The 11728-nt window shown below is 37.0% G+C and overlaps 3 protein-coding genes across 6 annotated transcripts in view; 2 read left to right on the top strand and 1 right to left on the bottom strand.

Annotated features, from left to right (window-relative positions):
• The first annotated feature begins 6 nt into the window (after positions 1 to 6).
• On the top strand, positions 7 to 2930 carry LOC106741762 (TBC1 domain family member 7). Of its 2 annotated transcripts, none has more exons than XM_014614064.1 (5): positions 7 to 185; positions 303 to 638; positions 781 to 1065; positions 1179 to 1308; positions 1392 to 2930. In XM_014614064.1, the coding sequence occupies exons 1-5, from the start codon at positions 178 to 180 to the stop codon at positions 1494 to 1496; spliced, it is 864 nt and encodes a 287-aa protein (XP_014469550.1). In that variant the 5' UTR covers positions 7 to 177; the 3' UTR covers positions 1497 to 2930. The 2 variants fall into 2 exon arrangements, with proteins under 2 accessions (XP_014469550.1, XP_014469549.1); XM_014614063.1 differs by having other exon boundaries at positions 289 to 638.
• Positions 2931 to 3668: 738 nt separating this feature from the next.
• LOC106741759 (hippocampus abundant transcript 1 protein) lies at positions 3669 to 10302 on the bottom strand. Of its 3 annotated transcripts, none has more exons than XM_014614059.1 (7): positions 10028 to 10302; positions 6303 to 6704; positions 5872 to 6093; positions 5397 to 5680; positions 4822 to 5110; positions 4441 to 4597; positions 3669 to 4158 (listed from the first exon to the last, which is right to left on the bottom strand). In XM_014614059.1, exons 1-7 carry the CDS (start codon positions 10151 to 10153, stop codon positions 4052 to 4054), a joined length of 1587 nt encoding a protein of 528 aa, XP_014469545.1. In that variant the 5' UTR covers positions 10154 to 10302; the 3' UTR covers positions 3669 to 4051. The 3 variants fall into 3 exon arrangements, with proteins under 3 accessions (XP_014469545.1, XP_014469546.1, XP_014469544.1); XM_014614060.1 differs by lacking the exon at positions 10028 to 10302 and adding an exon at positions 6891 to 10007 and having other exon boundaries at positions 4462 to 4597; XM_014614058.1 differs by lacking the exon at positions 10028 to 10302 and adding an exon at positions 6891 to 10006.
• A 1391-nt stretch (positions 10303 to 11693) lies between these two features.
• LOC106741728 (vacuolar protein sorting-associated protein 13B) overlaps positions 11694 to 11728 on the top strand; it is a 16252-nt gene continuing 16217 nt past the window's right edge. The window contains exon 1 of the mRNA XM_014614005.1: positions 11694 to 11717. Within this exon, the coding sequence (XP_014469491.1) occupies positions 11694 to 11717 (24 nt within the window). The remainder of the gene's footprint in view (positions 11718 to 11728) is intronic.

Raw genomic sequence — 11728 nt, 5'->3', positions numbered from 1 at the left:
ACCTAACCCGACCAATTCAGTGTGACATTGAACTGTCATCATGTGGATAGGTTATATCTGTAATCTGTCCGATTGTTATTTAATTTTAACATAATTCCGTCTTTATTTCTGTGTTTACCGTTCACGAGATTTACGCTCGAACAATGACGGACGAACGAAATTTTCGTTCGTCATATTATGAAAAGGCAAGCATGAATTTATCCAACTTACAAATTAATGCAACACTATTGTTCTATGTGCTCTGGTTTCTCCGTTATAAATTTTCTCAACATTATTTCTAAATAATAGGTTGGTTTTCGCAGCGTCGAGGAAAAAAAATCGCTGGAAATATTATTAAAAGAGCGACCTTTCGATAAAGCGAAACTGAAACAATTTTGTTTGAGATTCACTGTACCTGCTATGTACAGAAATTTTTTATGGAAAGTATTACTCGATGTTATACCGGTTTATGTAGATAGCCATGAATTTATAATGACTCAACGTACGGCAGAATTTCGAGATTTACAGAAAGCATTGAAAGTTGCAAAAATCATAGACGATTACACAAAACCTCATCTAGTATTCTTAGCAATGTGGCTATTACGTTCAAGAAGGGCAAAGGTTGATATGACTGCACAGTTGGAATCACCATTACACAGGTTTATTATTGATATATTTCTTCAATTTCAAATTAACGTCTTATATTGGAAGGTTTTATATTGATTGAGAATTCTTTCAATGTGGTTTGTATAACATTTTACTTAATTATAAATATCTCAAAAATATAAAGTTTTATTTCAGAGCTATGGGCAAAATGGCTGAGACGCTGTGGCATGTGATTGACGTTGAATCTGAACAGGAAAAATTGGTAGATATGTATTGGATACTATGTGGACTGTTTGTACAGGTTGAAAAATTACAAAAGGAAGTGGGAAAATTACAGGAGTGTACATACGCGTTATTAGAAAGAGAAGATGTGGAATTATATAAACATCTCATTAAAATTGATGCACTTTATAATCTCCCGTATGATACATGGTTCTATTCATGTTTTGCTGGTACAATATGTGATGGATCTATTGCTAAGTATGTATGTACTGGATTAGTATGTGTGTAGACTGCAATTGTACCGCAACATTTTTACCAAACTTTGATATTGGCAACAGTATTTAGAGAATCATTAAATGTATTTGTCATAGGATATGGGATAAAATAACGGTTGGTGCATATCGAATTTTAGTCTTTGTGGCTGTGGTTATATTAACCACTTTAAGGCGACTATTACTAAGGTGTGAAAGTATAGACAATGTATTGGATACCATTAATAATGTAAGGCTATCAGTTGAATTACAATACTGAAATTTAGCATGATATATGCATGTATTTCCTCAAGTTCTACAATCTTCTTTTAGATAACAGAAGAAACATCAGAAGTGATAGTCAATAAAGCAATTGAATCAATGCAACAAAGTGGAACAAGTCAACTAGTTGACACCTATTTTACAAAGCACAGTTAGTGTTGTACAAAAATACGTACAAAAATGCATTGTGATCGATGCACATTAAATTGTGAAATTATCGACATCAAGACTGCTTATAATTTTTCTAAGCTATATTTAATTTTACGAATATCTATCCTTCATCTTTCTGTTGAGTAAACCAAATATTAAAAGTACTCATATATGTATTGTAACGTTTAAATTCCTCGAAAGTCGCCTTACTTTAGATTAATAAAATCCTCTTATAAACAAATAACAACTTATTTCAAACATTTTTTCCTCTCTCATCCTCAACTTGACGTAGAAAGAGGTTTTTTATAATTCAAAGGTATTTTACGTTTTCTAAATGTGTGAATTTTTAGATGGCATATTCTCATTTATCTTAAAAATAATTACTTTTTATTAATGCATTCATCGTACATTATACATATACAATTACTTAACTCGTGAGAGTCAAGACTTATTTCTATGCTTTATTCATCCTTAATGCTATAATCTTCCTGCTTTTGCTTTGTATTTATAACACATTTGTGTATATTTACTCCAGGGTACGAGAGCAAGTTTGTAAGTAATCCTAAGGAAATACGAACTGAAACTAGAGAACTGTAGTTGCACTTTACACTTGCCCAAAGTTTCTACTCTTCGCCCTGTAATACTTTACTGACAGCTAGAATCTAGAAAACGTACATAATTTTGATACATTTGACAAAAGTCATAAGCCATGTACCTTTACAATATCGACTGAAACCTTCAATTATAGTAACTTCTTTTTTTTGTCTCTAATGGATGTATATAAATGAGGGCTTAAGATTAAACATGTATAAAATACATGTTTATTACTTTTATTCACAAAGATCGCGTAATATCTCTCATCCATTAAATATCCATCAAATAACCTATTTTATCATTTGGACTCTTCTGGGAAATAACCACGAAAGAGTGTACAAATATCAAAATTTATGAAACATAAAAATTATCAAACAGCGATCGTACACGGTAAATGTGTACATAAAGATGTATTGCACATTATAAACGCGAGCATCTGTGGATCTCTGGATTTATTGTTATTTTTCAATTAGTTTTTCGGTCATTAATCATTCTTTGGCTTGGAGGCTAATTTTAAGATCATAATGGCTTGATGCACATTCAAAATCAATTCAACAGAATAACTGATATTACATCATGTTTTATTTTATAAAAAATATTTTTTATGCAAATCAGTTTCCTCATGTAAACACATTGATGTTGCTGAACTATATTACTGGTTGAAATAATATTGTAAATTCCGCAATCATAAACGATTCAATGGATCGAAAGATCCTAATTGAAATTATTAAAATTAATTCCACCACGACAAAGCAAATTTATCCTAAATATTTTAATGTATAAAACAAAAGCAAAAAATGTACATGCAGGCCCTACTCTATCATAGACTCTTTTTTTTTTTTGTTTAACATCAATGACTCCGATTATAACACGCACAATTTAACGTTGTAAAAGTACTACCGATTTTCAATTAATGATTAATAATACATTTTGTTACTCACACTTTTTTTTACTGATATCAACGTCTACCATTGCCTTTGAACGACAAACTATCACTTCATATAACCTGCTCCTAGCGTGTTGAGGCCTTTCTCGTTATATTTCATAGAGTTTCTATCTAACAAAATAAATAGTTTGTGCAAAAAGAGACGCGCATTTCACATGATCTATAAATATTCGCTAAATTATAAAGGGTGATGTACGAGAATATTAAGTAATTAATATATCGTATCTATACAAAAAGAGAAAAGAAAGGAGGAAAAGTACGATTCACAAAGAATTTTCATCTCTTTCGATCATTACAATGCTCTTTTGTGTGCACAAATTATGCTCACGAGGAATGTGTAAAAGCTATTTCTAGTATATGAATGTATGCGGAGGTGCGAAAAATATGTTGCAATTTACACTTGCATTTGATGCAAAGAGTGGTAACGTAAGTTGATAAAAGGGAAGGATACAGTGTCAAAGCAACGATCAACCGTTAAAAATCATAAATCTAGTAAAATACTGATTGCAACTTTCGCTAGTGTGCCGTTTTGTGCCGTTGGCGAGTTGCGTAAAAACTAGGAGTCACTGATACTTCGCGCAAAGCTGTCGTTTACGTCTGATTTAGTAGTAGGCGCAAGAATCTTGAAAAGGAAGAGCTAAATTTATAATAACGTTTCGCCTTATTTTTGTTATCTTTTGTTTTCGTTAACATAACCACATCGGTTACGCGATGCATCGATCGTGCGATTATAACTCGACTTTGAGATCAACCCACGTATATGTCGCACAAGCTCAGCTTGTGGAAATTTGTCACAACCTAAATATTAAGTTCATTGATAGTCCTAAAATCAAGCTTAGTTACTGCCTTAAAGAAATAGTATAATACAATATGGACAACTCTCTATTACAGTCCCCATCGAGTCAGGTGCACTTCATAACGACGACCTCTGAGCTCCGATTGAAAGTAAGGTCTTTCTCGCTCACGATTAGAACGTTCCTCATTGTGTGCTATATGGCATGCCTTACTTTTCGAACGGACACTATAGCGCGGCAGAATTACAATTGTCGACTAGTGGTGATAGCGGACCGATCTTTCCTCTTCCACTTCCCACTCGGTCTGCCTCGTATTGAACATCCAAAGATAAACCTGAAATGAGAAGTACCTTGAGGCTTACACCGCACGATACAATTAATGTCCGTGAATACTTCATATTCTTATACGCTATTCGTGCAGAACGACTTTTAGAGATACATGTATGCGTATAAGTAAGATATATATGTAAGATATTTCAAGCGTAATTTCAAGCGATGCGCTATTATTTTCACGTCGAGAATCAACCGTCACTGCGTATTATAAGATAATCTCTCGACGAATCCCATCACCGTAAACACATTTGACTGTTAGCATATCTGACAACCTGTAACGTACATTTCTGATATGCGTATTTACCGGAGGGCCTCCGGGAAGTGGATGGATGATGCAACGATCCTGTTGACATCGTATTTGATTCGGGAATAAACGCGGCCACCAATAGAGCACAGATCACGAGTAACGCACCAAACACGAATGGCGGCCCCGGTACAAGCTGGAAGTACAAAAAAACGCCATGTTTTATTTTCGACGCCACAGGCGTTTTACTTATATTATGCGCACGTAAATAGATCGTTTTCCTTCAACAGATAAACTAGTACATACGCTACGCGCACGTGTACATAAAGGCACTTTTTTTTCCCTTGCGTCGTTATTGATAACAAGCTGACAAAAAGAAACTATACTTACCTGCACATAGTCTATATAATATATGTGTACCTGAGGCATTATATCAAGATGAGTACTAGTTCCCGTCCTGTTGTTATCCTCCACTAAAGATGGTTTCAGGGGCAGGTTGGGCGTGTCATCGTTAAGATCCACGTGAAAAAGGTAGAATATGACACCGAACATGGCAGGGCCAAGTCCATTGCAGAGACCACGCATCCCCGTTACCATACCTTGTACTAATCCCTGCTTATCGGCATCAGAATGCATGGATACAAATGCAGAGATTGCGGGGTACGTGATGCTCGACACAGAAGCAAGCACTCCAGCAGCCCACATCATCCTTGAAATAATCGGTATTCGATAAGAAATAAATGACGTGTTACCGTTGTCGCTTCGTAAAAGATAAGTTATTTCAATAAAAGGAAGACTCGAGATTAGAGATATTCAAGTGCACGGTATTTTTGGAACGTAATGATATGTTATTTACTCAAATCGTATACATCGGTAGGCGTGTTATATGAAATAGGCAAAATTACATCGCCAGTTCTCTTTAGCTATTTAATAGATTATGTTTAATTATTGGCAGTGGCACGTTATTGTTAATATAAGTGAAGAAATGTTATTACCATGTTTGTGAGCCGAATCCATACCACATGAGCTGTAGCATCTCGAACAGCAGACCAAGCATTATGGTGTGTTTGCCGCCAAGTGCTCTCATCAAGGGTCCTAATACAATCTGTGCTCCCACACTCAGGATGCCCACCACAGCAATAAATATAGCCACCATGATAACAGAAAAGCCCATAGCCAGTTTTAAGTAAACAAATATACAACTATACTGTCCCGCTTCAGGAAGGTAGCTCAGGAACACGGTGACACATAACATTAAAATAGTATGATCTTTTCCAACCTGTTAAGTAAATTATACATCTCTTTTACTTTACATATAAATAGACGTATATATAGGCGTTACATATATATACGTATATTATGCGTCCTTATTGCTTAAAATATATAGCAAGTAGTGAACATTTACATTTTTTTGTTTCTGGTAGATTATATAAAATACAATATATGTATTAAGGCGCGTCGAATCTTTACCTTTCCAAGAGCTGCGAATGGGTCAGCTTGCTCCCACGATATAGGTGCTGGCGGGCGTGCTTTTTCAGGCAAACTTTCAGGTACGGCCACTAGTATGAAAAGCACATCCAGGATTGCAATAGCAGTTGCTAATGCTACGGTAAGATTTTGTCCGTATATCGTCATAATATAAGCACCCAAAGCTGGACTTATCACCATGCTTGCAGCAAAGGTTGCCGATACCTGAGAAGTAAGCAAAACAGAATTAATTTTACGAAACTAGGGAACATGTACTAATACGTGTTATTCCAAGTCAGATTTAATTGCTATTTTGGGGAGAAAATTGTGAAATCTCGACACAAATGTAACCACCGTAATCGTTACAAAGATCTGTTCAGCAATATGGATGAGGAAATTCCAATATTAAGTAGTTATACAAATGACGTACGTACCAAGCCATACGCCGGCGATCTTTGATGTTCCTCCGTCACGTCCGCGACATACGCAAACACCACTGAGAACGTGCATGCGAATACACCACTGATGGATATCATGGCGAAAAACCACCATGTGTTAAAGCTCATTAGGGGGATCGGTGCACACGTAAAGGCCACTGTGATAAATAGAAAGAATTTTCGACCCCACACATCAGAGAGAGCACCGATCAGTGGCGCGGAAAGAAAAGATAAGATCCCTTTAATTCCCATTATTAAGCCATTCATCAGGAACGTGTGATCCGGGAACGTTTCATTCAACACCGAAATAATAGGCATGGTTAATAGTCCCCACGCAAAAAATTCCAAAAATATTACAACCAATGCATGGTACACACTCGCCTCGCCGATGCCGGAACTCTGAAAAATAAAAACACAATGCACACGTTATTATAAATATAAAACATAAGAGAATACGTGTATGACTAAGCGGTAATAGCAAAGCTAAAACGCTATCTTTCTAGGGAGCTTGTAAAATAAATTTGTGCAAATGGATACGGTCTTCTGTACAGGTCATAAAAGGCTCACGATATCTTGGCGGCTGACCTTGAGATGCTTGTAGCATTGTTGAACAAATCTAACAGGAGGTGTGAGTTTAGCTACAGCGTGATCTTGATTGTTATGTATCTCAGAACAAGACGGGCCCAAGCCCTCTGTTCCGCCATTTGCCCCAGGGGGCATGACCCCTAAGAAATGTTGCTATGTATACTTCTTTTCATATTCACAGTTTAATTGATACCCTCGTCGTTAATCTATTCACGTGTGTGTGATAAAAAAATAGACGATCTTCTCTTAATGCCATATTAGTACACCGTTTCCACAGTTTTGAACTAAATTCCCGTCTGTCCTTCGATGTTATTCTCAGTTTGCTCGTTTTGACCATCAAGTTCACATGTTTTCTCATAGCTCTCTCAATGTTCAAAATAATACCGGCTACTATACTGCAATTGAAATGCATATACACTATGTATGTGTACTCTGCGCTATTTTATCTTAATTATTTTACAAATGACTTCTTCATCATTCTGTCGCTGATGTGATTATCATTTTTGCTTGCTGATACTATGATTTGCGTTACAAAATGAAGCTGTTGTAACAAAACCACATGTCTCTCTACATTGTATGTTCGTTTCTCATGCAGACTGAAACCAGACAACGTCCAAACATTGATCTCATATCGATGATTCACGACGATTCCACCGGATTCATTGGTTTTTTCACATCTTCACATATACGTGTATAATCGTTACAATTTCCGCAGACATGATCTATATACACGCACACTGTCTTAAGTGAGTTTTAATAAGAAATATGAATTAATCGTAAGATACAGCGAGTCACTACGTTGTCATGTGCCTCCTTATTTTTAAATTACATTACGAGAGAGCACGGCATGATTTTCATTTTCCTGGCAATCGATTATCAGTGTTTGAACTTTATTATGGCAGTGCAAAGCTCAAGCTAACTCGTCTCTTTCCGCTGCATCCTTCTAAAATCTATCCAACAGCGATCTCAACGTACACACTTGACAATGTGTCAGAAGCATCTCGGTGATCATCCAATCACATGATATAGTTAATTTCGTGCGTAATGCTCTCAATATTATCGTTCCGGTGTACGGCGCCAGATCAACGCGTTATTGGATTTTTGGCAAGTTGTGAGAGATCTGCAGGAGGAAGCGGTTCACACGGTAACTATATCGCTGACAAATACGGACTCAGGGAAACCGAGACAGTGGCATGCATCCCATTGTGTGCCGCGTCGGCAGAAACGTTTCCCTTTCTCGCCGTGACAGACTCGCCTCTCATGACAAAACCGGGTAACCGTTCAGATCGGTAACATCAATATACCATCAGTACACCACCGTCGTGTTATACGTTTTCCGAATCCATTGACAAAGTGGATCCGCACGGCCTTGACTTGGTCGCGCCACGACGGTCACACTCGACGGCGTGACGTCACGTCAGAATTCCACGAACTCGCGAGATTTTTCGTCGGCGTTGATTAAGCGTTTCTCGTACACTCGTCCGCGATTTTCGCACTATTCGCGCGGACTCGTTCGCGACGCGGGATTATTATGCATATCGGAAGCTCCCAAGCGACTATTGGCCGTCCCGAAGCGTTCCGCTTCGTCGTGCCACGGACGGAGTTTCGCTTCCTTCTCTCGTATCTCTCGTGTCTGTCTTACGGTCACAGCCGTTTGGCCAGCGGCTGCTCGGCGAGATCTCCGACAATCACATATTTCGCGTGGATTCCCCGCGACACGCTGTCAATAGCTCGCGCGATCCGTTCACATCGTTTGACAATTCAGCCGAGAAATCAAACCTCCGCATTGCCACTGCTCCTGTACTGATCCCCCTCCCCTCGCGGATCTAGCCTATAATCACTTCGAGCTAACTCCGGAATCGCCCTAACCTAACAACCGACCGAACAGCTGGCGACTGTTCATACATTCGACTTCGCGATCCTCCCTATGATATTGCGACGTGATATCCTTCGACTCGCTGCATATCACAGCTTTATCATATCGTTTCCGGCGATATCGGCTGATTATTTCAGCATAATCACTTTAAAGAGCGTAATCACACGGTAATTGATCGATGCGTGCGACACTTGGTCGCTTCGTGCGCTCGGCGTATACATGTCGTTGATAATATAATGAAAAATAACAACGCGCCGCGTAACAATATGTCCTTTTCCTCCTCAACTACAGGTACGCCGGATACTTGACACGTATTATCCCGAAGCCAGGTTGGCTATTAGAAAAAGACAAACGTATTACATCCTTTGCATCCAGCAATGGACAATGAGAGAGCAATGTCTTATATCAAATAGAAAATTATAATATATCGTACATGTCAATTATTGAACAGTAAACACAAGTGGAAGTAAACACAAAGGAAACGGATATCAATTTTGGAGCAATATTAATAATGGTGGCAATAAAGATTACGAAGGCATAAACTTGTATATTGAATTATATACTGAAATTAGCTTAGTGGCCAAAGTGCTTCGTAGTTCTTTCAAAGACTGCCTCTTCTTCCCATATGTATGTATCAGATCTTTCTTTGGACTAAAGAAAGAATATATTTACGATCTGTTCAGCCACATAGTAACAGACTGCACGAACAAAATATGATTATCCGATCATTTCGTTTGTAATTATATGCTACACTTTTTTCTATTTAAGACAGAAAAAATATGACGTAAGGTAAGACATATGTAAAGTACATTTGAGTGCAATAAATATTGGAGATCATGTCCCGAGGACACGAGCACTTATTTCCAAATCATTTGTACAAAATATATAAATGGGGAGCTTCAAATCGAAGATTAAGCATCGGTGGACATTGGTGCCTTTGTTTTACTTCTGTAACTTGTTCGAGCGCAATTATAATATTAAGGATTAGTTAATCTTTGATACGATTTGACTGTGTTCAGATACTTCCCGATCTCCAGCATACAAAGGAGAAAGACGAGCTTGGTAGATAAATAAATATAGAGCTCCTCGCTGGTATCACATGCGATACTACTTGAGGACAATGCAACGAGATACGACGGTTGTCCACGCTTTGAACATGGATTCACCGTGATCAGGGGAAGAGGGTGTGCTTAGGTAGCGGCTTACTGATAACGCAGGTAGATAAGTGTGTCAAAGAGAGATTCATGAAAATCTTTGATACCGTGATAACCCCATCCTTCATAATGGACTTTCGGCTTCGTATGATCAAGCCCACGACCTTCTTAGAGACCTTGGCTGGCATGTTCACGCACTGCGCGCACAGATTCTTTCGCTTCTTCAATTTCATGAATTCCTAGAATTCTGTCAGCACGGTAGAAGTCTAGTCATTTTCCCGCGACACTGTTTGCGCTATTTCGCACCGAGACAAACTTTCAGCTATGAACCCTTCTCATGGTGGCGTCGGAGAGAAACCTGAGAGCGGCCATGCCATAGGTTTTTCCTGCGACCCGTGTTCGACACGCCATCTGTATCCGTCTACGAGATGGAACTTCGTAGCCTGTTCTCTCGGAAGCTGCCGGTCAGATTGTAATCGTGCTAATTTACCGATCGAGTCGTGTGATTGGAGATAATCTCCAAAATCCGCATGACTGATGATCGAGAAAAAAATATATACAGGAATATCTTTGTATTTTTATATATAAAACATTTTAACGATAAAACGGCAGATGATGATCGCAAATAATTTCAACTCTTAGTAAGGGGCCTACTAAAAATTTCCCCCGTCAAGTCTGAGGATCCTAACCCTAAATCCTGCTTGGCCTTTGTCGCACATGCGTTATGTAGCTGTTATGCTAGCAGTTGTACGTGAGGAGAGGTTAGCAGAAGTTGTAGGTGCCAGAGGTAGATAACGAAGCAGCTACGACCGAAAGCTTTCAAAATTGAAAGCTACACGTATGTCGAGCTTGATCAATGCTACTGCTGCGCTCGTTATGCTCGCGACGAAAAACAAGCTCACGTAACAGCATCGTCTCGTTTTCTTACGGAACGTGCTTGATTTGTCATCTGACAGGTGCGATCAGCTGCGATTCTTACTAGTAGATATACTTTAATATCTTATATTTTGATTATATTTTTTTCTTGGGCCGCAATGTAACAAAGTGTGAATGCGTCATTTGTTGAAGAAAGCTTGATCGCAAATTTATTTTCTTTTTGAAGGATAGTTGCAATGATTTTATTCATATTATTTTATTTTCTCTCATATATGTTCAAATACTGTGTTAAAATACTAAATTATTGATAAAATCTTTAAAAATTGCAATAAAGACATACTTTCATAAATGTTTTTTTAATTATTCAATATGCTGAATATGTAACTAGGTAAATTTTATTTAAAAAATCTTGAATAATTTATTCTAAGTATTTATGTATTCTTCTCTTGCTTTATTTTGTTCTATTTTATAATTAAAAATATTTTTCAGTTATTTTAATTTTACTTTCATACAATTTTTCTGCACGTACAGTTTATCAAATAAATTCTTAATATAATTTATTATTTCTGATCCAATTTTTTGTTACTTGTATATAAAAGTAATCTTATATAATATATTTATAATATATTTTATAAATTTTATATAATATATGTAATATAATATATAACGTGTTTAATTCTCTCATATGAAATTTATTCTTTAATTTTCAGGCAAATCTACATATGTATCAAGGTATAAGATTCATTTCAAATTTTTGTATACTATTTCACTGAACATAAAAAAATAGTATAAATTAAATAATATATTATTTATTATATAATGAGGAAAGAGAGAAGAAATTCCTGATAAAACAACTTGTATTGTTTTTGATTAAAAAAGTCTATGAGAATATGTTAAATGTCCTGCTTTGCCAAACACAATGTTTAAATTGG

This window comes from Dinoponera quadriceps, unplaced genomic scaffold, assembly GCF_001313825.1.
Source record: "Dinoponera quadriceps isolate SergipeBrazil2010 unplaced genomic scaffold, ASM131382v1 scaffold587, whole genome shotgun sequence".
Lineage (NCBI taxonomy): Eukaryota > Metazoa > Arthropoda > Insecta > Hymenoptera > Formicidae > Dinoponera > Dinoponera quadriceps.
The sequence above is the reverse complement of the archived record's forward strand: the minus strand, read 5'-3'. Positions and strand labels throughout refer to the sequence as shown.